General features: G+C 35.7%; 1 protein-coding gene across 4 annotated transcripts in view; it reads right to left on the bottom strand.

Moving 5' to 3' along the window:
• ADAMTS6 (ADAM metallopeptidase with thrombospondin type 1 motif 6) overlaps window positions 1-24,715 on the bottom strand; it is a 271,152-nt gene that overhangs the window by 157,167 nt on the left and 89,270 nt on the right. For all 4 annotated transcript variants that reach the window (XR_005019513.1, XM_036849413.1, XM_036849410.1 and 1 more), the window contains exons 8-9: window positions 7,668-7,711; window positions 3,470-3,575 (exon numbers count right to left, since the gene is read on the bottom strand). Coding sequence is in view for 3 of the 4 variants with exons in the window: in XM_036849413.1 (XP_036705308.1) it covers window positions 3,470-3,575; window positions 7,668-7,711 (150 nt within the window). In the remaining variant the exon portion in view is untranslated. The remainder of the gene's footprint in view (window positions 1-3,469; window positions 3,576-7,667; window positions 7,712-24,715) is intronic.

A 24,715-nucleotide genomic window follows, 5' to 3' on the forward strand; every position in this document is an offset into this window, starting at 1 on the left:
CCTACTATATAGCACAGGGAACTCTGCTCAATATTGTATAACAACCTAAATGGGAAAAGAATTTGAAAAAGAATAGCTATATGTGTATGTATAACTGAATCACTTTTCTGTACACCTGAAACTATCACAACATTGTTAATCAACTATACTCCAATATAAAATAAAAAGTAAAAAAAAAATTTAAAAAGTCTCCATATATTGTACGCCCACAAAAAAAAAAAAGAAAAGAAAAGAAAAGAAAAAGAAAACAGCACTGATCAAGCATTTAAAGATACTGAGGTATTTGCAGCAGGAGAGGGGAAGTTTGGATAAAGAAAACAGTAATAATAGCTTCCTAACACAGTAACCTAATTTACAATTTTATCCTGAAGTCTTGCCACATTTCTCCTTCTTTAAAAACTTCATCTCCTAACCAATCTTCTATAAAAAATATCTCTCTACTGGTAAGACCAAACATTGAAAATGATTTCTAAAAGCAAGACTGATAAACCCCTGCAGCTTTCAATACAACTTCTGACAATTCTTTCAAAATTAGAGTAACAGTTCACTCAATCACTATTAATTAATAAATGAGTTAAGTCAAATCTAAAAGTTTTATGATGATAGGACCTGTTCACTTATTGTGAAAAAAAGTCAGACATATATAATAGTAGAGAGAGCATCATAATGAACTCCCATCCACATGTCATCAACATTATAAAATTCAAAATGTTATTATTCTTGCTTTATCTTTCTCTTTTTATCTCCTTTCTTTAACAAGCAAATCTCAGATGTCCTGACACTTCAGTCACATATACTTCAATATGCATCTCTAAAAAATATGAATTTTTAAAAAAGATTTCTTTTTAAGATTACTTATTTTTGTACAGTATGAATATATTAGCTAGCTTTCTCAATAGACTACATATCTGGTTGAATTCTTGCCACCTGTCTTCAACATCATAATTTTTTTCAACTTCTGAAAACTATGGCAACTACATTATTAATAAAAAAGTCTTTCAAAGAATATTCTTTTCTATAAGATTTCATTAAGTGTTGATAGCTTATAGCCTTCATTAAAACTAGACATGTCATTTAAATATAGCATAAAGCTCAGTTTTTCATTTGACAAGGAAACTAATTTCTTGTTTGGATAAGGGAGTGAACAGAAATAAAAAGTGGTCACTAAGGCCTAGCCAAAGAAAAGAAGTTATCCACTGCTGTTTAAAATTGATATAATATCCCTACATAAGTATACAATGGGTGCAAAACCATATTCTACACAACCTAAAGATTGGTAGAAAGTATTCGCATTCTAGTGACTCAGTAGAGGCACTTCTCACTAATTCATGGTCGAATATTTTTCACTGTAATTAATCTGGAGATATCATCACATCACTTAACATTCATTCTACTAAATGATAAAAATTACAAAAACCTTTGTTTTATACTCTATAGAGTATAGAGCACATTATACTCTATTTGAAAAGTATACCTGATATATTTACCATGACTATTATTTTGTTTCAGGAAGAATAGAGAGCACTATATTTTAATGATGACATGAGTTGTACTAGAGTTGACTTGATAAATTCCTTAATGCTAAACCCTAAGATTTTAAAAGTAAGTAAAAGGATTTTCATCCATGAATAAGACACTGTGTTAAACATACCCTACCTAGTTGTCTGAGGACAAAGGGATAGGGGGATAGTGACATAGGAATCAACATGGAAAGAAAGTTAATTTTTAGGGTTTCAAAGAACATTTTTGAATTGAAGCGTTTCTTCTGGCTTTCAATATAAAGCATTTTGTGAATTCCCCCCCCCATTTTTAACACTCACATCATCAAAAAAGAATTAGCTATGAAATAAAGTTACACCAAGGCACATAAATTTTAAGAGGTATATTCTACTTCTCTTCTACATTTCTTCTACATAAGGTACAAACCATTCATCTTAGGAAGAATTAAAAGGAATTATCCATAAGGTCAACAAAAAAATCTAGGAAGCCTCAGAGTAGCTCAGTTAGAATCTTAATAAAAGATAAAAAGAGAGATAAACCCTCACCTTGCCTGTTTAAGTACATATAAGAATGGGACTTATAATGCATACATTGACATTGACTAACTCATGGCTGCATGAGGTAATACTGCTCTCATACACACATTATTTATCCACTACATGTTACTTGTCCTAACCTTTCAATTTAATTGAATCTAACAGAACCTATTAAATTCAGCCTGGTTGCATAAGATTATGACAGTAATTAATGAGTCAGATTTTTAAGTGAGTTGAAGATAAACCGCCTGGTTAAGAAGGCTTTTCCCTTTTGTTCCCCCGCTGTTTATTGAAATGGAAACTAGAATACCAATATTCTTAGGATACCACTAAAAGTGCAATACTGACTTTTCCCTGTGTCTGAATTAAGTCAGGTTTGAAACTTGTTGGTTACTTGAATTCACACATAAATCAATACCAATTTGGTAAAATTTAAATTGCAATTTTCAAAATAATGCAACAGACTGACCCAATTTTACTCTCCCCTTTGGGAAAAAAAAAAAAAGCTGAACTACAGATTTATCTCAGGAATGACCTCTGAGGCAAGTCATATAATAAACATTCATTTTATTTGTTCTTTTTTCCCCCCATCCATTTTTCTACCAAAAAAAGCAGACTGTAAAATTTAAATCATAGAAACATCAGAAGTTCTTACAAATAGGCTGCTTGTTTTAGTTTAAAATGTTTGACTATCCTTTTAAAGTTTTCAAACTTCTCTCCCTCCACATAAGCAAGCTTTTACGTTTACTATTGCCTGTCTATTTGAAATAAAGTAAGGGTTTTATCGCTATTGGGTGGTGGGTTGGGGGAGGGGGAAGTCATAGGATAGTTTTTGGCACAGATTTATTTAAAACAAATATTAAAAACTCCAGATCCTCCTGAAAAGTAGTGAGGATGATATCTCACTACTCTTGCAATATCAGGGTTTTTTTTTTTCCACTGACACACAAGTGCACCTGAAAATACAAGTTGCATAGCAGTGATTACACAAACCTAGAAAAGGCATGCTCACAGCTGTTATGAAGAGTGAAAACTCAAAGTACACGTTACGGTAATGGTGTCAATGATGATTTTTAAATATATATGTATTGTCACTTGAGAAAAAGAAAGATCATTTAAACAATTTGACTGTGAGAAACTCGGTGTTGAGTGGACCACGTTAAAGCTAAATTGTTTCAAATGTACATAACAAAACTTAAGTGTGGTGCATTCACCACTCTGAGGACACTAGTCATTGAATCAGAAAGATTATTTAACAAGTCTCCAGTTCTTAAGATGATTTATCCCAATACCTTAAATGATAACATTCTCTATTGAAATCAGACAAAAAGGCAGTAAAATATGGTTGAGCACGGGCGTTCCACACAGTAGTTATGAGTTGCTCAAAAGAGTGGAGTTCTAAAATTTATTTTGATTTTCTTAAACTCACTCACTTGTGACCAATCTCATGTGCAATGGTAAAAGCTGAACCCAGGCCAATGTCTTCATTAATGCTGCAGCTCCTTTCAGGCTCACACATTCCAGCCACAGAGGCCAAGCCTGAATAAACAGAAGGAGACACAAAGGGTCAAGCCAAGGTGTTTCAGTCTTAAAAAGCCCATACTTATAAATGCCTGGATTCTTTTTAATAACCTCCATGCACAGAAGGAGCAGTTGGCAAAAGGTTAACTTTCTAGTCATTTGCAAAATCACTGGGGGGAGTTTCACTTTGCCGGCTAGACATTAATATTTTTTGAACTGCAGTCAGTGCTGGAAAATGTCTAGACTAGGGGTTAGATTTATAAATTTTACTTCTGGTAACTTGGGACCACCTAGTAACTTGAGCCAGAAGAGGGAATTCAAGAAAGCATTTCTATTTTAACATTCTTCAGGCTGTAGAAAGCAAAATATATCCACATTATTTTTCTAAAGAGATCTGTTTAAGTTTAGTGGGTTCATAAAAATATACAAGCAACTTTTTAGTTACCAAAAAAAGGGAATCCCAAATGGTTTTTAAAAATGACATTTTTATAAAAACAAAAATGAATGATTCAAAACAGAAAAAGAACTGTTAAAGATGGGAGGTTTTTGCATTTTTTTAATCTTCTGAAATTAGTCCTGCAAGTGATGCAACAATTTCTATAAGTATTTTAATGGGCGGAAAGTCATTCACACATTCAGCGTGGTTCTCCCCTCTCTCATCCCCCTTAAATGCATTAGTTTTAGTAATAAAGCAAAAACTATGGTGTTAATTCACTGATTCTAGTGAAATGTTATATTATTCAAGGTATTCTTCCCTTGGGAATTTTAGTATGTAAAAGTTTTAATATTTATTTCCAAATGAATATCATGCTCTGTGATTAGTTCAAAACTTTAAAATAGTGCTGAGAAAAAAGAATTTTTGTGTGAAAGATATAATGTCATGTGTTATAAGGAAACAGATGCCAAGTCATACTTAACACACATATGTACTAAAGTTATTTAGAAGAAATTGAAGGAAAAGTAGGAAAAATATTTTATATGATAGTAGTCTACTATCAACACCCAGGTATTAATAATTACTTTCCCACCAAAAGTGATTTCAATCCAATTCAATTAATATTTATCAAATGCAATAAACAATGTTCTGCGCTAGGTACAAAGTCCAGTTGCACTAATTTGGAACAGTAAAAGCTATTCAATTCATATTCTTACTGACAAGAAAGCTCTAGAAATTGTGTATTTTTGTATGTTCTAATATGAAATATCAACATTAATAACCACATTGGAAAAGAGCTGAGGTTAGTGTTGGATTTGCTGATAGACTGTTTGCTTTTCCTACTGATTTATGTTGCAAGGGGGGCAGGAGTTGGGGAGGAGGTGATTTTTGCCTCACAGAGTTAATAATAGTGATACCTTTGTTCTGCCCTTCCATTCACTTAGAGGTCTTGGGACTTGAAGAAGAGGAAGTAAAGAGGGACTAGTTGAGGCAGGATGACTTAATTTTTTTTGGTTAATCAAAAATATTTAATGAATATTACTTCCAAATTCCACTGAGAGATAAAGAGACAGAGAGAGGGAAAATACGAAAAAGTTTGCAGAACTTTATCTGCCTTTAAGCTATTGGGTTCAACATTGTCCATGATATGGGAAAAACAAAGCCACTCTATTTGAATATTGTTTCTGTTTCGAGCTTTATGAAATTTGGTTTAAAAAATTGCTAATATTTATTGTTAAATTAACATTACTTATATTTCCTGAAATCTGTTATGTCATTATCTTTTTGTTGTTGTTGTTTTTCTTCTTTGGTATGTGCCATATGGCCCTATTTTTAATTGAGAATTCCAGATGACTCCCCAAGGTGTATTTGTAAGCACAGATTTACTTATGCATCTGATATAAAATTGTTAGCTCTACTAAAAGAACAACCTAAGAAAAAACATATCTGAGAAATAACTATTTGTTGAAAGTATAAGGTAAATCTTAACTAAAATAAAAGAATAATTTAGATGCTAATGTATTTTTCACAACTTCCCACCATTTTTTCTATTTCTGTAAAATTGAAGCTGTCAGAGTTCTTATGTGTGATTGTGTTAATAGGGGTTTGATTACTATTCGGGTCATTTAGATTTCCTCAGTTTGATGGCCACAGTTTGCACCCTGAAATCTACTTAGCCAGGTTACAACTGGTCACCAGCAGTACTAAGCAAGAAAATATCCAAGAATCAGCATGAAAACCAATATGAAAGTTACCAGAAAGACCACTCAAAAAGAAAAAACCTGATCAACTGTGCCGATAATATATTTTCCACATATTAAAATCAACACATGTATAAACAACACAATTCATTCAGTTTTCAGTATAAGAAATAGTATAAAAATAAGTTATAAAGGTTTATAATTTGAAAAATAATTTATATTAGGATTGAAAATATACTGACATGTACCCAAGTATTAAAATATTGATTCTGGAAATTAATAAACTATCCCAAAGTATTAGGCAGTGTTATTATTCATGTCCCAATGAAGAACATATCTCACTATAAATAAACTACCTTCAAAAAGCAGAATAGAATATGTATAGATACATACATATGCATATAGCTATACATATATATTTCCTCAAAATAAACACACTAGAGAATACAAGCTAGAGCTTGTAGCCTCTTTGAAACTTGGTGAATATTATACCTAAAACTGATTAAGCACTTAGTAAATGCTTATGGAGTGTGTACAATACAGGGAATAAGTTAAACAGTATAATTTCTACATTAAATAAAACCAGTTCATTTCTATAGTAAACGCCTTTATATTTCCTTAAATGACTTAAAAAATATCCTTGCAGCATAAGGGCAGATATTACTCCTACATCATAGATAAGGAAATTGAGGAACAAAGAGCTAAATAAACTGTAAAAGGTAATGCACTGAAACTGCCAAAGCCAGTTGTTGGTTTTCAGCTCAGGTTCCCTTCCTTTGGATAATTGTTGGTCTTGTTAACCTAAAACACTGTGAAGAAAATCTTTTTGATGTGAGCTCTCTCAGCAAAGAGTTCTTTCTCTGTGTTATGATTTTAACCAGCAAACTTCTCCACCATAATACTTGTCATCGGCAAATTGGGATTTCTCCTTTTGCTGTAAATCCTGAGGGAAATGAGGAAGGAGAAGCCTGGGAAGGCAGGTAAAATCATCAAGAGAAATTTTAATTTTTGAAGAGATGTTTCACTGACCTCTCCAGGAAGTAGGGTAACACCTTTTCTCCCACCTCTACTTTAAATTTGATCATCCCCAAATTCTCATGAGGCACATAGGAACAGAATTCATAACTATTCCTTTACAGATAAGAAAAGTGAGACTTGTCAGAGAATCTAGAGAATTCACCTTCAGTTGCTTAACTTCTGAGTCTGTAAAAAGCCTCTATGACTAAAAAAAACCCACCATATAAAAGCCTCCTGCTTTTACTTAAAATAATTCTAGTTGCTTAAAATTTAGTCTACTTGAAAGCTACCATTTTCCCCCATTTGTATTTGCAGTTAACTTTTAACCACTACAAAGTTATGCTCTGCAACAAAATGATTTTTTAATTTCTAGAGTACTATAGAATTGCTTTAAAAAAAAAAAAGTGATATTTGGGAAGCACAAGAAAGATAATTCTGTCCTCTCTCTCCACCTCTGGCTGTAATATTTTATAAAATTGGTTTTATTCTGTTCAGGTAATAAAATGTTCCAATAATATCTTTATTTATGAGGATATAATCTTTCCACAAAATTGGACCAAAAGAAGTACTGTTCTTAATGCCTCTTCATGAAGTATCCCCTAAGTTTTTTTTCCCTTTCCTTCCTAGACTGAGATTAAAGCTGGTTGCTTTAATTTGCTCTCAAACTCCTTAGTATTTTTGGAAAATACATTACAGAGATGGATTATACGAAAATGAGTGGTAACTTTTGATTTATTATTACTGTTTGATGATTTTGAATCACCTCCTAAGCTGTTTTTAATCATCATTCTACTTGTTTCCTAGTAAGTGACATAAACACAAAGGTCAGGTTTACCAGTTTATAGGCATAATTTCAGATGTGGCAGAAAAAAAAATTACCAAATTAATAATAATGGAAAGTAAAGCCATTGGACCAAAAAGACAATCTGAACTATCCTCCCTTTATAAAAAACTTACCCAGTGTTCCACAGGGCTTATTTTTATAAGTGCAGATATCATATCTATAGAGGAGAAAAAAGAGAAATGAAATTTGTAATCTGATCAAATTTGTAAAATATTTTTGTATATTCATCACATTTCTTTCATGGAGCTCTGGTTGTCAGACCACAATCAGCGCAATTATGAGCAGCCAGCTGGAGTGTCGGCATTTTCAGCACTCTGGGGGACAAGCCAGCTGCACTACGCTCACAGCCTCTGGCTGCAAGCCAATGGGACACCTGCCAGTAAGAAAGAAAGGTTAAAGTGGATTTTTGTAATTGCAAGTTCCATAAAACCATCTACCATACTGTTTTGAAGCTAGAATAGCTTGTCTGCAGATTGCTACTGCTTCTACAAAAAGCAAATGGGTGGCTTTTTATTCCCAATATCTTTTGGACCTGCTGGAATATTTTTTTATTATAGCCACAGACTATATTTTATACTTCTGAGCTATAAGCAATATTTGGAGTTCCCTTAACTCTAACACAGGTTCTTGTTTAAAAATAAACTAGGGGACTTCCCTGGTGGCACAGTGGTTAAGAACCCACCTGACAATGCAGGGGACACAGGTTCAAACCCTGGTCCAGGAAGATCCCACATGCCACGGAGCAACAAAGCCAGTGCACCACAACTACCGCTCCTGTGCTCTAGAGCCCGTGAGCCACAACTACTGAAGCCCGCACGCCTAGAGCCCATGCTCCACAACAAGAGAGGCCACTGCAATGAGAAGCCCGCGCACCGCAACGAAGAGTAGCCCCCGCTCACCGTTACTAGAGAAAGCCTGTGCGCAGCAACGAAGACCCAACGCAGCCCAAAATAAAATATAAATAAATTAATTAATTTTTAAAAATAAGAATAAACTAGGGCAATACAGCAATGGGAATAAAATTGATATCACATAGTTTTCCTAGTTGTATATCAGCAATTTAGTGTGGTTAAAACACAAATATTTTACAAACAGCTAAATAAATAGCTCAATAGAAAGCTTTCCTAATGATGGTCAGATACTTATTCTAATACTGTACTATATTATAACTCAATACAAAAGATGGAATCCATAATGCTGCATATTTAAAAATATATTACATTTAGAATGCTAAATCAGTATTGATGTGGACATTTATTTTTAGTATTTTTATAATATCTTTGTAAACTAATCTCTAAAATCAAAAGTATTCAAAGTTCTAAAGTGAGAATAAAAAATAAAGTTAAAAAGACTGAACGTTTTTATTTGCCTACAATTTATGCGACAAATGAAAAGATTTTCAGGAAAAAAATAAAATTTCACCAACTAAATGAAAATCCAGGTTGTAAGTTTTTTTTTTAAATTGTATATAAATAATGGTTAGTCCGTAGTACTAGAGGAAGGCGTTAATAATTAATCCCATTCTTGTTTATCAGATCGAAACTTATTTTCAAGAAACAAATATACCAGCATACCACTGATTATTCTCATTAAAATCCCTAGAGATTCCCTTTGCCTATTTTTGAATTTCAAAATCTTCATCTTGTTCACTTTACATTTGAGAAAAGGGATTTCTTCTCCTCTTGCATACCATTCTCTTCTGACCATTCACATATTCATCTCCTCTCTTCTCTTGTAATTGGAAACCACAGGATTGCAGTATCTGGTACACTCTTGAATATAAGATAGAGAGAGGGTACTTGGTGTACTTACCAAAGCACCAGAAAGTATATTCTGGGTGTCATAACCAATTTATCTTGTGATTATATGTGTAATGCCTATGACATTACATAGACAGAACCCATACCAGCAGTCTTCAACAAAATGCAAAAAAAGGCTTCTCATGGGTAATGCAGATATAAATGTTTAAACGAAGCCTATTTCCAAATCCTCAATTTCCATATGTACCCTTTCCTAAAATTGATTTGCCTGAGGATGCATCTGCAAGTCACCAGTATTCTGTCCCTCTTTCGAGTCTCACAATCATCCTGTTTCTACTTTACAAAAAAGAAAGCATACTTCTCACCCATCCCAAACCTTGCTATGGTGCCTTGTTCCCCACCCACCCCTGTGGGTAAAAGTCTTCAGCGCATTAATGCAAAGGGATAATTCAAGAGTGCATTGGGGGAAAACCAAGATGGTGGATGAGTAGGAGGACGTGGAGTTCATCTCTCTCCACAAATGCATCAAGAATACATCTACAGATGGAACAATTCTCACAGAACACTGGCTGGACACTAGCAGAAGACCTTGGACACTGGAAAGGACAAGAAAGATCCCCGCACAACTGCGTAGGATGAAAGAAAGAAGGGAAAAAGAAGAGGAGAGGCAGCGGAACGGGATCTGTACCCCTGGGGTTGGGGGGGGGGAAGCTAAAGCAGAGGGGAGGTTCCCGCATCTGGGGAAATCCCCTCACTGACGGGGAAATCAGCTGGGACAGAAGGGGAGCATCTGAGGCTGCTGGAGGAGGATGAAACGGCTTGTCTGTGGCAGATAGGACAGAGTGAGAACTACACAGATGGTCCGTGCCACAGCCCTGGGCGCCCCAGACTGGGACGTGTGTCTGCTGGTGCACACGGGGGGCGGGGGGAGGCGCTGAGAGCTGGAACATGCGGACTGAAGAGCAAACCTGGGAGCAAAACTGCTGTTGGCCGCCGAGGAGACAGCCTGAGAGGACGGGAGGGAGGAAATCACAACCAGGAATGCTTGTGGAGGAAACCCAGACTGCCATAGAAGCAAAGTGCCACTGTTGAGTGATGTGCAGGGGGTGGAGCCGCCATTGCAGCCTCTCTCTCCCCACGCGCCGGCCAGCTGTCCCGCCAGGCACCAGGAAAAGCCCCCAACAGGGCTGGCCTTCTCATGCCTGCCACCAGGAGCTACAAAAAGCCCCCACCAGAGCTGACCTTCTCGCGCCGGCCGCCAGGCACTAGGAAACGCTCACCCTAGGGCCAGATCTCTTGTGCTTGTGGCCACCGGCTTTCCCGTGCATCTGTCGCCACCGGGGCCCCCGTGACCCAGGAAGTCGTGCCACCTCTGCGCCCTGTCCTCACCGGGGCAGACCCAAATGCTCCAGGGCAGCCTTTGGAGCAGACTTCTGTGGGTGGCCCACATACAGAGGTGGGGCTAAAACCACAGTTGAGCCCCAGGCGCAGAGCAACTAAGGAAGAGGAACAAATGAAGCACCGGACAAAGGATTAATCTCCAAAATATACAAACAGCTCATGCAGCTCAATATCAAAAAAACAAACAACCCAGTCAAAAAATGGGCAGAAGACCTAAACAGACATTTTTCCAAGGAAGACACACAGATGGCCAAGAGGCACATAAAAAGATGCTCAACATCACTAATTATTAGAGAAATGTAAATCAAAACTACAATAGATATCACCTCACACCGGTGAGAATGGCCATCATCACAAAAACCACAAACAATAAATGCTGGAGAGGGTGTGGAGAAAAGGGAACCCTCTTGCACTGTTGGTGGGAATGTAAATTGATACAGCCACTATGGAGAACAGTATGGAGGTTCCTCAAAAAACTAAAAATAGAACTACCATATGACCCAGCAATCCCACTACTGGGCATATACCCAGAGAAAACCCTAATTCAAAAAGACACATGCACCCCAATGTTCACTGCAGCACTATTTACAATAGCCAGGACATGGAAGCAAGCTAAGTGTCCATTGACAGATGAATGGATAAAGAAGATGTGGCACATATATACAATGGAATACTACTCAGCCATAAAAAGGAACAAATTGGGTCATTTGTAGAGACGTGGATGGACCTAGAGACTGTCATACAGAATAAAGTAAGTCAGAAAGAGAAAAACATCGTATATTAATGCATATATGTGGAATCTGAAAAAATTGGTATAGGCCATCTTATTTACAAAGCAGAAATAGAGACACAAACGTAGAGAACAAACGTATGGATACCAAGGGGGAAAGAGGGGTGTGTGATGAATTGGGAGACTGGGATTGACATATATATATACTATTGATACTATGTATAAAATAGATAACTAATGAGAACCTACTGTATAGCACAGGGAACTCTACTCAATGCTCTGTGGTGACCTAAATGGGAAGGAAATCCAAAAAAGAGGGGATACCTGTATACGTATAGCTGATTCACTTTGCTGTACAATAGAAACTAACACAACATTGTAAAGCAACTATATTCCAATAAAAATTAAAAAAAAAAAAAAAGAATGCATTGATCCTGGAGGATAATCCTTTATGAGCAAAGCAAGAAAAATTGAAGGGGATGACACTTGTTTCATCCTGGGAAGACCTGGGGTCTGTCAGTCTGATTGTTTATAAATCAATCTATATACCTATCTCACATTTAGAATTCAGAAGTGAGATGGTTGTCATGGAGTGTATTAACAGGTTGATTTGACCTAAAAAATGAAGTCAGGCTTGTTATTGACTGATAGTAAGTCTGACTTAGCTAAGTAGTTTGGGAACAAGGAATGATTTAGCCAGTCAGATTTTATGCAGACATTTTTCATGACTGAATGAAACAGGCAGCTCCAAAGTTTTGACAAAATTTATTTAAAGCATATACACAATATATAAAATGTTTTTAGCTATAGTCTCTGTAGCTACTTAAACTTGTGATAAAAAGTATTTTATTTTACTTATTTTTTTCTTTTCAACTCACTGCTTTTATTTATTCATTAATATCTTTATTGGAGTATAATTGTTTTACAATGTTGTGTTAGTTCCTGCTGTACAACAAAGTGAATCAGCTATATGTATACATATATCCCCATATCCCCTCCCTCTTGAGCCTCCCTCCCATCCTCCTTATCCCACCCCTCTAGGTCATCACAAAGCGTCAAGCTGATCTCCCTGTGCTATGCAGCAGTTTCCCACTAGCCACACATTTTACATTTGGTAGTGTATGTATGTCAATGCTACTCTCTCACTTTGTCCCAGCTTCCCCTCCCCCCCCCCCCCACCCCGTGACCTCAAGTCCGTTCTCTAGGCCTGCGTCTTTATTCCTGCCCTGCCACTAGTTTCATCAGTACCGTTGATAAAAAGTATTTTAGATATCAGCTTTAATATATACAAAGTGGTACATCATTTTAAAAAATTATTTTAGGAGGCAAATTAAGCAAAAAATTTGAAAAGCACAGATAAATACAACTTATATTTCCACCTCAAAGCAGTCCTTCCTCATCTCCTTTCCGTGTTCTCATTTTGCCTACACCCTTTATATTATACTCATGATGAATATTATTTCATTCTGTCATGACTGCAACAATACCTACACAAAGGCTAAAGCCACCAACAAATAATACAAGCTAAAGCATCTTAGACTAGGATAATTCTATTTGCATTTTCTTCAGCCTTCTCCAATCCTCTAATATACCTATAGAATTCTCCATAAGCCATTCTATAGGGAAAAGATGGGATTTCCTAGTGGCTTCTTCATTCAATTCACACTCTATCCTTCTCTATTCTATATTCACAGAGAGCAGTTATGATCTATGCTTCACCTTTAATACCAAGTACTAAAGAGCAACATTTTTACATTCATTCTTTCTTATACGGATGTACTGAGCACTTATCACATGCCCAGGTATAGTGCCATATACTAGAACCTAAAGATGAATCAGTAAGTTGTAGTCTATTTGGGAAAAGACACATAAGCAGATAAGTTACAAAATAATGTGAGAAGATGATTAAATAAAATAATGTAAAAAAAGTTAAACTTAATACAACAGAGCCAATACTTATTAGCTATTATAATTATTGTCACAGTCAAGTTATATACAAAATACTATGGAAATACAGATGAAGGAATGGTTCTACAATAGAAAACTAGGAAACAGATTCATATATAACATAACATCTGAAACAGATTTTAAAGACGTAGCCAGATAAAATAAAAAAGGAAAGGGTATGGCATAAATGGGGAACTATGAAAAGTTCAGAGAGGCTGAAACATTGAACATATAGGGTAAAATAGCAGAATACAAACTTGGAGAGTTGGTGTGGGAAGGAGGGCTATTAACTACCTTGAATGCCAAACCAGATTTGTTTTTTCCTACAGGCAAAAGAAAATTAGAAAATAAATTTGCATAGTAGGAAAGTTTTTTTTTTTAAAGTATGTTTATATGAATGTGTATACAGATTAAGTTTGTACACAGATAAAAGTCTGGGAGCTTAACGGTGGGTAGCTGAGAAGGAGGTGGGAGAGTAGGGAGAATATAATGATTTCTACTCTATTATATAAATTTCTATATAGCTAATGTTTAATCAGAAAGCATTTCAGCTATGCTGGCCTCTGATGATCAACACAAGAGATAGTTTATAGATAGTCTAATTAAGTTTTAATAAATGTTGAAAATGTGTTTTTCATTGAAGAAAAAAATTAATGGTGTTCCAGATCTGTAGATTTGCAAAAGATTTCAGAAGCACTCTACTGCTCTTCATGAACACTTACAAGAATTCAGCAAACATTGTAGGCTATACACTTAGGTAAAGCTTCTGAGACTTGTGTGTCCGCTCATTGGTTTGGAGGATCATGGTGCCAACTGACAACTATAAGGGTAACAGAATTCTGTCCCTAAAATATGTTCATGCACACATTGAGTGCATTTTTTCACGCAAAGTATTGTCAGAGCACTGAAATAACAACTGAAATGTCATCCAACTTATAAAATAAGGAGTATGAACTATTTTGTGCCTCCTTGTTTATTTAATAAATATTTGTATGTTTAATGAAATTTGATCTAAAACTCCCCTTCATTACAATAGATAACAACACTCACTCACCAAACCCTCAGAGTATGCCTGATCATATTCACTTAGGTCAATTTGAAACAATAAAAATTCCTGATTGATGGAAGGAAGAGGTGATACAGTAATAAGAAAAATATTTACATGTAGCTATATCTATCATGATACATACTTCTAAAAGACTAGATTGAATTTCCACTTCAACACAGAATTGATTAACACAAATATTTTTCCATTCCTTGATTGTGTGTGCTTGTTAACAACATTGTGTTATCTGTACATAACAAAATGTTCAGCCTAAGTGCAAAGTAATCATTTGAGACATTTTTTAAAAATTAAAAATTGCTTTAATTCCATTACTTCCATACTTTTATAAACTTAGTCTTTCACATTTTACCTTTTTAAATGTGTTTTTTATGTTATTTCATGTTCCATCCGTTTTCTCATAACTATTTTTCCTTCTTTTTCATGCATATATTTCTGAATCTTTCCTTTCCTACAAATATCGTCTTTGCCCCATATTTCTACAGATGATAAGAATCTTGGTGAGTTATCTAATTCAAGCTATGCTATGCTTAAACCAGAACTTCTCAAATTAGGCCAAGGATGAACCAGCTTATTTCAGCTTCTATATATATCCCTCAGTCTTCTCACATCTAACCTCTAAACATCATTTTTCCACATTATGCTATGATAATCCTCACAAACTTCACACTGCACCCCTTTCTTGTGATTTTCTCATTTTTACCTCACATCAAATTCACTCTATACTCTATCAACTCTTCTCTGCCATACTGTGGTTTTGCCTTATTTTCCTCCAAACCTGAGCCACTTCGGGAAAAACTGCAAAGAAAAAAAGTGCAAGGAATCTTGCTTTAACCCAAAGATATAAACTGTGTGCTTTTAGGATTTACCTTGCTGCCACATAAATTGAAGAAAGAAGAGACCGAGGAAAAGGAGTTTCCCATTACCCACTCTCAGCACCCTTTAAACAAATCGTCTCTACTAAATCTTGACCAACCCAGATGTGGCAGGAGCACCAAAACTTGGGCCTTTGGTCTAAACTACAGGCTAGGCTAAGAAGTACATTGGCATCCTAAGTAGTGAGAGAAAAGCTGAAATATCATTAGAAGAGGTTCTCTGGATTCTGAAAAACAGCACTTTATCACTGTGGTACTTTTTTCTTTGTTTTCTTTTCATGAAAGAATAATAAAGGGCTCAATCAAGGCAGGTGAAAAAGAGCTAAGAAACGTGATCATGGGGATTCTATCAGGGTTCCTTTTGGGTGAGTAGATGAATGCATACATTGTCATTTCCTTACCCTAAATTCATATGGTTGAATTCTGAGCAAGATCAAAACCAGAGTTGGCTAAATATCTGTTACTATAACATTGGTATACTTTTCTGCTGTGGATACTTTCAGCTACTGAATCTCCTAATCACTTTGGCTAGGCATGGCTATCAGAAGAAACTGACCAAAACACATGATGCAGCTCCATTTTAAGGTCTGCAAAATATAGCACTACCTTACAATGATGAAATACCTAGATGGGTTCTTCAAACCTTTTCCAAAAACTACATTCCATTCTTATGTAAGAGAAATGATCATTGCAAAGAAGCATTCCTTTCAAAGATTTACTTTTGAAAATGGAATGAATTAAAATCTAAACTTTGAGTCTCATTTGTTTAACACTGAGTCACAGACTAGCTTCCAAACAGAACGTCCTATGTACTGTGCTGTCTCATTTTGTTCTCTTAGATGTGGTGGTGAAAGCCAAGTGATAGTGACACAGCACTCTTCAGCTTTCTTTACATGTACTGATATGAAACACGACCTCAGTTCTAAAGACAATTGTAATAAAATAATGAGGAGAAAAATTATTTTAACCCAATATGTGTGAGAATGTACACCACTTTTTATGATAAATGAAAAAGATTATAAGACCACCTGCCTTAGTTTGGGCTGCTATAACAGAATGTCATAGACTGGGTGGCTTAAATGACAGATATTTATTTCTCATAGTTTTGGAGGCTGGGAATTCCAACATCAAGGTGGCCTCAGATTCACTGTCTGGTGAGAGCCCACTTCCTAGCTTGTACACAGCTGGCTTTTCCTTGTGTGTGCACATGGCCTTTGATTGGTGCTTGCTCATGAAGAGAGAGAAAGCTCTGGTGTCTTTTCCTTTTCTTATAAGGGCACTAATCGCATCATGAGGACTCTACCCTCATGACCTCAACTAAATCTAATTACTTCACAAAGGCCTCACTCCCAAATACCATCACACTGGGGACTAGGACTTCAACACTGGAATTGGGGGGGTGGAGGGGACAAATATTCAGTCCATAACATTTTACTTCTACCCCCCAGATTCACATACAAATTCATGTCCTTCTCACGTACAAAATACATTCATTCTATCCCAACAGCCTCAAAAGTCTTAATTCATTCCAGTATCAACTCTAAAGTCCAGAGTCTTACCTAAATATCATCTAAATCAGATATGGGTGAGACTCTAGGTATAACTCATCCTGAGGCGAAATTCCTTTTCAGTTGTGAACTTTTGAAACCAGAAAAGTTATGTGTTTCCAAATGGAGCATTAGGCATAGAATAAATGTTCCCATTCCAAAAGGGAGAAATCAGAAGGAAGAAAGGGGTGATGGGTCCCAAGTAAGTCCAAAACCTAGCAAGGCAAATGCCATTAGATCTTAAGGCTTGAGAATAATCCTCTTTGGTATGACGTTCTCCCCTCCAGAACCACTGGGGTGGTGGCATCACCCCATGGCTTTATGAGGTGGCCTCACCCCTTCAGCTTGGCAGAGGCTGCCCACCTGGCTTCACCCACTCTGCTTCTATGAGGGTCCTCCCATGCAGCTCTGCAGGGCAATGGCCCTGCCCTTTGAAACCAGGGTAGAAATAGTCTTGCCTCCCAGGCTGCACAGTCTGGGCCTGTGGTGGGAGTAGTAGCCCTGCGGATCTCTGAATTGTCTTTGGGGTCCTTCTTCCCTTTTCTTAAAGGATAACGCATGTTCACATCCTTCCTTCATTACATCCTATTTTCTCTGTTTCCTTTTGTCCCAGCTGGCAGTGTTTTCCCTGGTATAATCCCATCTCTATTCCTGACTGTTTAGATGGCTGATTAGGTGTGTAGTTCATATCCACACTACTCTCCCTATTAAATGGTCAGTCAGCCACACATTTAGTGTTCTCTTTTGAACACGCTTCCTCACTTTTTGCAATTTGGATAGGATGAGGATTTTCCAAATCTTGAACTGCCAGTTCCTTTTTTGCTCAATAATTCCTTCTTCATGTCTCTCTTCTTGCATTTTGCTATAAGCGGTCAGGAGGAACCAAGGCCTTCCTTCAATGCTTTGCTTAGAAATCTCCTCAGCTAAATATCCAATTTCATCACTCACAAACAAGTTCTACCTTCCACAAAATACTAGAACACAAACATAATTTGGCCAAGTTTTTTGCCACTTTATGACAAGGTTCAACAAGGTTCACCTTTTCTCCATTGTCCAATAACCCTCATTTCTGACAGAGATATCGCCAAAATGGTCTTTCTATCTGTATTTTTATCAACATTCTGCTCATGATTATTTGTGTATTCTCTAAGAACATGGAAGCTTTCTCTACAACTCTCCTCTTTTCTTTCTGAGCTCTCACCAGAATCGTCTTTAAAAGTCCCTTCACAGCAATCTTAGGTTCTTCTAGCAGGCATCTCAAAACTTTTTCAGTCTCTACTCACTATCCAGTTTCAAACCTTCCACATTTCTAAGTATTTGTTACAGGAGTACCCCACTTCTCAGTACCAATAGCTGAATTAGTCAGCTTGGGCTGCTATAACAAAATACCATAGACTGGGTGGCTTAATCAACAAATATTTATTTCTCATGTTTCTGGAGCTACGAAGTCCAAGATCAAGGTGCTGGCAGATCCTTTGTCTGGTGAAGGCCCTCTTGCTGACTTGCAGACAGCTACCTGTTTGCTGTATCCTCACATGGCAGAGAGAGAGGGGGGTCTGGTCTTGTTGTCTTCTTATAGGGGCACCAATTCCATCATGGGGGCTCTACCCTCAAAACCTCATCTAAATCTACTTCCTGAAGGTCTTAACCTCCTAATGCTATAACACTGGGGGTTAAGATTATAACATATGCATTTTAGGCGACCACATTCAGTCCACAACACTACTTTAAACAGTGAATTTGATTCAGTTTATGAACTTCACAAGTTACATTTTTTATAATACTCATCTTTTTATCCAAATGACATTAATTATCTTGGAAAAGTTACTTGCTGATATTTTTGAACCCTTAAAACCCAAGACCACCCATATGTATATTATCTGATGAGGTAACATATTTATATTATTATGTGACTATCTTATACAATACTTCTCAAAGATATGTCAGGGTTATTTGCTTAATAAATATTAGGTGTATTTAGCTACTAATTCTTATCTTATGTCAGAGGCTACCAGTGTTTCTGCTCATGGAATGAGTTAAAGATTTACCATTAGATTGTAAAACATAGCCCGCCCTAGCTATTCACATGATAATATGAATTTTCCATTCATTCTACTAGGGTTTTTCTATTGGGAAGCACAGAGATAGTTAGCAAAGAATGCCTTTGCCCTTGCAAAACTGTCCCAAGCCATTGCAAAATGTTGATCTATCTGACAAGACTGAAATGTTCGTATCTAAGTTATAAAAGCCTACCAACACAGGATTTTCATTCCTTGACAATCATCAGTAGCCTCAATTCAACAGATTATCATTTTTGTCCTCTGGGGCTATCCTCAATAGTATTTCAATCCTTTTCCATCTCCTGGTTAACTGATTAACTTTCTCCTTGATTGTTTTGTCACTAAATCATGATATATTCTTTACAATGAATAAATTGTTTCTATATTTCTACACATTCACAAAAATGGGATATTACGTTGTTTGCATCCTGTCTTTTAGCTAACAATATATTTTGAGCATCTTTCTATGTCAGTAAAGAAATATGCACATCATTTTAATGACTTTGTCAAATTCTGCTGTAACAAAATTTAAACAATGCCCTATTGTTGAAAACCTAAATGGTTTCCACTGATATAAACTTAATCACAATGAACATCACTATAATTTTGCACATTTATCTGATAATCTTTTCATATTAAAATCCTAGAAGAGAAACATATTTAAGGATTATCATTCATATTGTAATGATCTCACCCTTGCCCACTTCAATAACCTTATGTCCACCTCTCTCCTCTCTCTGCAATCTCAAGTCGTATTTACCTTCTTTTGGTTTCCTGAACATACCATATTTCCTTCCATTTCATGAACTTTGACCTTGCGCTTACCTCTATCTGAAACACTTTTCTACCAACCCTACTCTCTTTGCTAGGTTACTCCTACTAATCTTTCAGATTCCTAGTCAATGCACTTCCTCAAGGAAGTCTTCCGTGACTAGATGAGGTTCCCCTAATCAATACTTGTCGAACTCCCTAAATTTTTCCTTCATAGCTCTTATCAGACTGGTACTTTCATGTATGTGTCTTTCCCACTAGACTGCAAATTCTTTGAGATTAGGGACTGGGCTGTTTTGCTCACTACTGTATCCCAGCACCCAGCACAATGCCTGGAGCACAATAGGTATTTAGTGTTTATAGAATTAATGCCCTCTAGAAAAGTTATATCAATTTATGCTTCCACAATCCTATTTCCTGATACCCTTGTCACCAGTTAATGAGAAGAAAGTTATTTTAAGGTATTGAAACAAAGTTAAATAATGAAGTTCTTGTGTGTTTGTCAGGGAAGCAGAATTTTTTTAAAGGTACATTTAATATAGCATTGTCTTGGTAAGTAGATAATGGAATAAGTTTGATTCATTAAAAATTTATCTACTAAAAGATTCTCTCATATTAATAAATTTAAAAACGAAACCACTTTTTCAACAAATATTTACTGAGAGCTTACCATGTGTTGGGATAAGGAAAAACATGGACAGGACTAACTTACTCTTCATCTGAAGATGCTTAGAAACTTTTCTAAGATCAGTAAAGGTTTAATCAGGCATCATTAGAAAGAGAAAATCTTTTCACTCTTTTACACCACTGGAGTACAATTTATTGGACTCAACTTTATTCATTTTAGTTATTTTTGTGCCCTCTTTTTCCTTTGTTCTTTCACAAGAACTGGATAACCTTTTCTCAGCGTAGCTGTATTCATCCTTTGAGATCCAACTCTACTTATAACACCCTAATTTATATCCTTAAGTATCTCTTGTTGAGGTGAATGCAAATATCTTTTATCCAACTCTACCTTATATGTAGCTTATTATTCCTAAAGCATAACTCTGCTCATGCCATTCTCCCACTCAAAAATTCAACTCTCTCCAAAAATCTAAACACTATAGCTTGGAGTTCAAGAACCCTCAAAAATCTCAATTTACCTTTCTAGAATTATCTTTTACTTCTCCCTATATATGTCTTTTATTCTAGCTAAATTTGACTGGTGGTGCAGTGGTTAAGAATCTGCCTGCCAATTCAGGGGACACGGGTTCGATCCCTGGTCTGGGAAGATCCCACATGTCACACAGCAACTAAGCCCATGAGCCACAACTATTGAGCCTGTGCTCTAGAGCCCGTGAGCCACAACTACTGAGCCCATGCACCACAATTACTGAAACTTGTGTGCCCTAGAGCCCACGTGCCACAATTACTGGGCCCACGCGCCACAACTACTGGGCCCACGCGCCACAACTACTGAAGCCCGCGTGCCTAGAGCCCATGCTGTGCAACAAGAGAAGCCACCACAATGAGAAGCCTGCGTACCACAACAAAGAGTAGCCCCCGCTTGCCGCAACTACAGAAAGCCCGCACGCAGCAATGAAGACCCAACGCAGCCAAAAAAAAAAAATTGACTAGATACTCACCACTGTCTAAAAAGGCCCTCATCTTTCTCACGTCCCACACTTTGATCATGCAATATCCTCCTCCATTTATACTGTGAAATTCTAGACATTCTTTAGGCTCAGTTCCAATATCTTATCCTTCATTATGCCTGAAGTGACCTATTCCTTCTCTAATTATTACAGCATTCTGTGTTTCACAGTGTTGTTTTATACCACAGTTTCTTATATAAACTTCCTTTTCCTCCCAGATACTCTCATCAGTATTTAGGGGATATAATAAAATCTGCCCCCCCAAAAAAAGAGAGAGAGAAAGAAAACAAAATATAATGACTATGAGAGTTTGATGGGTTTCTTATCCTTGGGATATTTATATTTCTCATTGTAAAATTACTAAATGGTCCTCAGATTATGATTAAGCTTTTCATGTGGTTTAGCAACAAAGAAGAAAAGTGCTGATTATGTTAACTTGTACAGTTTAGTCCACTGTCAGGCCTATTTGTCACTGTAAATTAATAATGAATGGGGCATTTTTATTCCATACAGATCAGTTTCAAAAGTTTGGTTAATTGTATATCTTTAAAAGTGGATTTGAAGGCTAACAAAAATCAGATTTTTAAATCTCCAAGGTTAAGGGCCAGGTTCTAGAGTATAATAAATTCACCTAATTAATAAATGCTACCCTGAGTTATATATTTTCTTCTTTAGGGAGTAAATAAGAATCTCAATATTCCCTCACAGCTGTAGGAACAAACACATCATGTACTTTCAATGTTAAAATATTTTCAACCATCACAGCACCTAGAACAAAAATGGATAAGATTGTTGAATAAAAAAAAGGTTCGTTTTCTAAAAAAATAAAATAATTAATAGGTTGCTCTTTGGTTAGAAAACAAATTACCTGCCTATAAAAAAATACAGCTTCGTTTAGTACTAAAAATTAATTTTGACATCACATAGGATGGAAATGCTTTATAAACAATGTAAAATTGATCAGTCCATTTTATATTATTTATAATATAAGGACAGTTTATACAAATAACTTTACACACTTACTACATACAAATTTTTTTTCTTTCTAAGTTTTTACTATAGCATCCTTTTAGTTTTACAGAACATGGTAGACCACAAGAGCTCTTTGCCTTAAAATAAAGTACATAGCTTATTTTGTCTTTTTCCTCAAAAACCTCAAAACCAAAGAAGCTACTTAAAGCAAAAAAGGAAAAACATAATATACATGTAAAGCACTGCTCAATAGGGAGAAGAATTTTTCTATTGTTAGTATATGGGTCTTTTAAATCTAGCCACAAGCAACCAATAGTCTAGTTCTGTTTGTCAGTACTTTAGTAGTTGATTTGAAAAGATAAATAATTTTTATTTGTGGTCAGTAAACTATTTAACAACATTGATTTTGAAAGTCTGACTGTGTTTCCAAAATGCATATGAACAGGCTACTCTTAGAAAAAAACCACAGCATCTTAACATTTGTAAATATGTATATAAAATAGAAATATAACTTAAAACTTCAACATAATCATTTCTGTCTTTTATTGATATTCACCATCAAACCAATGAACAGTTGTCGTTTGTATTCTAAAATATGGTCTAGTTAAAGAAAGTGGGGAAAGAGGTCATATTGACTATCCTTCTGATTTAATGGAACATCATACTACACTGTCTTATTAACAGAATTGATTATAACTTGAATTACATTACCTCTATCAAGTCAACTAAACATATTTTCCATAAGGACTGATCATAAGTCAGAATTAACTGTTAATTTTCCTCAGTCAGAAAAAGAGAATGAAAAAAATGCAGGTTTACTTAATGAGCTACTACGATCATAAATGCCTCAAATGCCCTTTGAGCAGTCTGATGTAATCACTTAGGATCCACAGTGTTGCAAAAGATTTCACATGTCCCATAGTCACTTATTTTAACATTCTATGTGTAAAAATTTCCTCATATCTAACTAAATCCTTCATGACACAGGTTAAATTGATTTCTTCTTGTTTGACCTTCAGTGAAGATTGAGACCATCTGTTCTCCATCCTTTACACATAAATACCTCTAAGTCTTCTCTGGAATAATAATAATCCCTGCTACTTTAAAATTTTTCTTTTAGGTTTCTTTGTCAACCCTTTAATCATCTTTGTGGTCCTCCTCTGAACTTCCTCCAAGTTCTCCATGTCCATCTTTAGTGGTAGAGCCCAGAACTAGAAACAATGCTCTCAAAAGGGTCTGACCAGTGGCAAGTACAATGGGAAAATAATCTCAAGTTTCCCACATTCTTGATTTTTATTTATATGACCTTACATTGTGTTTGCTTTAACCACAACACTACATTGTTAACCCATAATAATCTTATTATTCCTTTATTACTGAGGGGCCTTCCAACTTTACTTAAATATAGTCAGTTACTTACCCTCTGGAGTTTATGATATTCTTCCTCTCTAATCATATTGCTTCATATCTGTACCCTAACATATTTCATTATCCTAGTTTCTAATCAATATTCCAATTTGCTGAATTATTTTAGTCTAACACCACTTTCTACTCTGATATAGTAAGGTATTGATGTCTCTTGCCATATTTCTCTCCAATTCCAATTTGTAATAATTTATTAAGAATATTAGAATAAGTGATCATTACATGTCTATAAGAGGGGATTAAGTGTTCTGAAAAAAAAATTGAATGCCAGCATTTATCCTCTGAAAAAGTATGATTATGGAGACCCTGTTAAACTTGCTCCATCACCTTCAGGCACTAGCCCAGCACTGTCTGTCTCAGGGGCTAGAGGGTAGAAGATATGAAAAACCAAAATGCTTTCATAATTTCAAAAGGTCTCAAAGAGCTAGATTAAAATTTTCCCAATATACTGACCAGTTTCTTTTGTAGAAAACAATAAAAAGCTTGCAGAATCACAATACATTATAACCATTTGGGTTACCATGCTCTACTAGGCAGGCCTTCCATTCTGTCATTAACTGAATAAGATTTGTTTGAATACGTTTACTGATAAATACCAAAAAAAATACTTTCATAATGACCTTATTACATGTTGAGCTATTTCAGATAAAATACCAAGAAAATTGAATTGACCTGGTTTCCACTGGGTAGGAACTTATTAAGATGGAAGTATATATAGCCAGATAAGATCCATCAAGTCACCTATTGCTATCACACAGACATGAATTATATATTAAACACTGTTAGATTGACTCTTGTATCATTATAAATTATACCTTTTTATCTGTAGTTAAAAAAAAAAAAAGAGTAAAGGTACTTAAGAGATGAAAGACAAAGATCAGTACATAAATGCCATGGAAAAGAAAAGTAATCATGGTGTTCTATGTTCCATCTGAACAAAGCTGTTCCCGACAAACTTTTATTAAAAATATCA

This window comes from Balaenoptera musculus, chromosome 3, assembly GCF_009873245.2.
Source record: "Balaenoptera musculus isolate JJ_BM4_2016_0621 chromosome 3, mBalMus1.pri.v3, whole genome shotgun sequence".
NCBI lineage: Eukaryota > Metazoa > Chordata > Mammalia > Artiodactyla > Balaenopteridae > Balaenoptera > Balaenoptera musculus.